The 2,513-nt window shown below is 44.2% G+C and overlaps 1 protein-coding gene across 1 annotated transcript; it reads left to right on the forward strand.

Moving 5' to 3' along the window:
- Window positions 1-601: 601 nt before the first annotated feature.
- Window positions 602-1,519, forward strand: TMEM74 (transmembrane protein 74; the record flags this gene model as incomplete). Its single annotated transcript, XM_082674811.1, has 1 exon — window positions 602-1,519. One exon carries the CDS (start codon window positions 602-604, stop codon window positions 1,517-1,519), a length of 918 nt encoding a protein of 305 aa, XP_082530937.1.
- Between the last annotated feature and the right edge of the window lie 994 nt (window positions 1,520-2,513).

Consider the following 2,513-nt stretch of genomic DNA (forward strand, 5'->3'; position numbering starts at 1 on the left):
CCCAACTGATAGTGACATACTGATTGGTTCACCCATGGTGACGCTCTAACACTAATCTGTCTTAGAATCTGTTCTGAACTACAGAGAGTCTAAACACTTATAATTTAACTGAATTGTTGAGAAGTCTGTGCTTCCCTAGATTCTTCAGAAAATCAGCAGCTCTGCTAAAAAAGGTCCCTGCTTTTCTCATTTGTATCTCTATGCAGGAAACCTGCCTTCTCGTTTGAGGGATCCTGTCACCGAAATGTGTGAGTCCTTGGATAAATTTGGCTTGGTGACGGCAATGCTTTCTTCAGAGACACTGCCACTTCCTCCATGTTCCTTTTCTACCCTGGCCTAAATTTCTCAGTGTTAATCCCTGTGATAAGACAGAGGATTTGCCCTTCTCACACTTTCCCACCACTAGGTAGCCTCTCCTTTCTCTTACCTCTTTTAGGAGGAATTGGGGCTGAAGTGTCAAGACCTGTGGCTACAAAGGAGATGAGGGCCTCAGGAGCAATACTGCTGGTGGTACGGCCTTAGCTCCTGTTGGGTTCTTATCTAACTGTGTTGCTATTGGCAGACTTTCTGGAAGCTGCTGGGGGATGTCTGACTAGCTCCAATGGAGCTCCACTATCTTGCTAAGAAGAGCAGCCAGGCAGCCCTGTGTGATGCTGTGGACTGGAGTTCAGGAGGGCTTCCCAGGGACCAGGCAGATGCAGCAGCCACTAAAGCTGCTCTCTGCTGCCAGAGACATTGTACGTCGACACCAAGAGCACCAGAGAGGGAAGGGTCTAAACTTAGCCCTTCTCCAGCATCCCCTTCCCCCTCACTGCAAGACAGTGCTATTCAGCTAGACTTCTTGCCACCAGGGCTTCTCAACTCAGGGAACAACCAAATAACAGCAGAACAGAAAGTCTGTGACTGCTGTAGCCAGGAATTAGAAACTTCTTTTACCTATGTGGATGAGAATATCAACCTGGAGCAAAGGAACCGGCGCTCCCCTTCAGCAAAAGGGAGTAAGCACCTGGGAGACCTTGGCTGGGGAAATCCAAATGAGTGGTCCCCCGAGGCTGCCATATCGCTGATATCCGAAGATGAAGATGATGCAAGCTCAGAAGCCACCTCTTCAGGGAAGTCAGTAGACTATGGTTTCATAAGCGCCATCTTGTTCTTGGTCACTGGCATCTTGCTGGTGATCATCTCTTACGTTGTCCCACGGGATGTGACTGTGGATCCCAACACTGTGCCGGCCCGGGAGATGGAACGTCTGGAGAAGGAGAGCGCGAGGCTGGGGGCCCACCTAGACCGCTGTGTGATTGCCGGCCTCTGCCTTCTCACGCTTGGGGGGGTCGTTCTTTCCTGTTTGCTAATGATGTCCATGTGGAAGGGGGAGCTATATCGGCGTGACAGGTTTGCCTCTTCCAAAGAGTCTGCGAAACTCTACGGTTCCTTCAACTTCAGGATGAAAACCAGCACTAATGAAAACACCCTGGAGCTGTCCTTGGTAGAGGAAGATGCTCTCGCTGTACAGAGTTAATTCTGGTTGTGAACTTCTTGAGAGTCTGCCTTGGCATTTTATATGAACAGAACAAAGCAAAGCAAAACAAAACACAACACATTTCTTAAAAGTAACAGTGCAGTTTATTTGCCTGGCGAGGAAAGTCTATTTCCCAAACGAACAGCCAGTGAGTGTTTTTGTTCTCTATGTACTTTTATGTAGAAGAAAAGCCATGTAAGATGCATGAAGAAACCACAACCAGCTTCACCAGTCCTCAAGAGCTGAGAGTAATTAATCTGTAATGGCCATCAGCTTCTACTTCTATAGCAAAATACTTCTAACAATCCAGTGTGCAAACGATTTCTTTTACATGATATGGGATATTATTCTTTGGACACTAGGAGGTGTAGGATCAATCAGCAACCTATTTTGTGAAAAAGAATGTAAGCGCTAATCACATAATAAGGCTTACATTTAATTCTCAAAGGTGCTTATCCATTTTCTTGCTAAATTTATTCTTCCTGTAATTTGGCTAAACACTAAAATATGGGGTTTTGACTTTGAATATTTCGAAGCTTGAGGATACTGATTATTTAAAAATGCAAAAGCACATATGTTATATTCAAAACTATTCCAGTACATAGAAGTGGTAACTAAGTCATAAGAATAAACTTTCTAGTAAAATAAAATTATATAAATCAAACAATCTGAATTTAACCCAGAATGGTAGTGTCAGATATTAGGCAGTGTCACATGCCCATTTTCTAGATGAAGTAAAATTAATTGCTGATATAAATTTCATTTTCTGTTTGTGATTTAGCTATCATACTGGTTATGCGCACTCTTGAAGTCTTTCCTGGTTCTCACACCAGAGAGGCAAGAATAAGATGTTTTTATCCTATTTCCAGATATCTAAGCATCTAGGCAGGTTGACTCATGATTGGCTCAGGCACACTCCCAGGTGACATTTTGTTGTTGTTTGGAGAAAACCTCCAATACAAGTGCAGCTAGACTCTTGGGGACCGTGCCTAGA

This window comes from Grampus griseus, assembly GCF_964374135.1.
Source record: "Grampus griseus genome assembly, chromosome: 17".
Taxonomy (NCBI): Eukaryota; Metazoa; Chordata; class Mammalia; order Artiodactyla; family Delphinidae; genus Grampus; species Grampus griseus.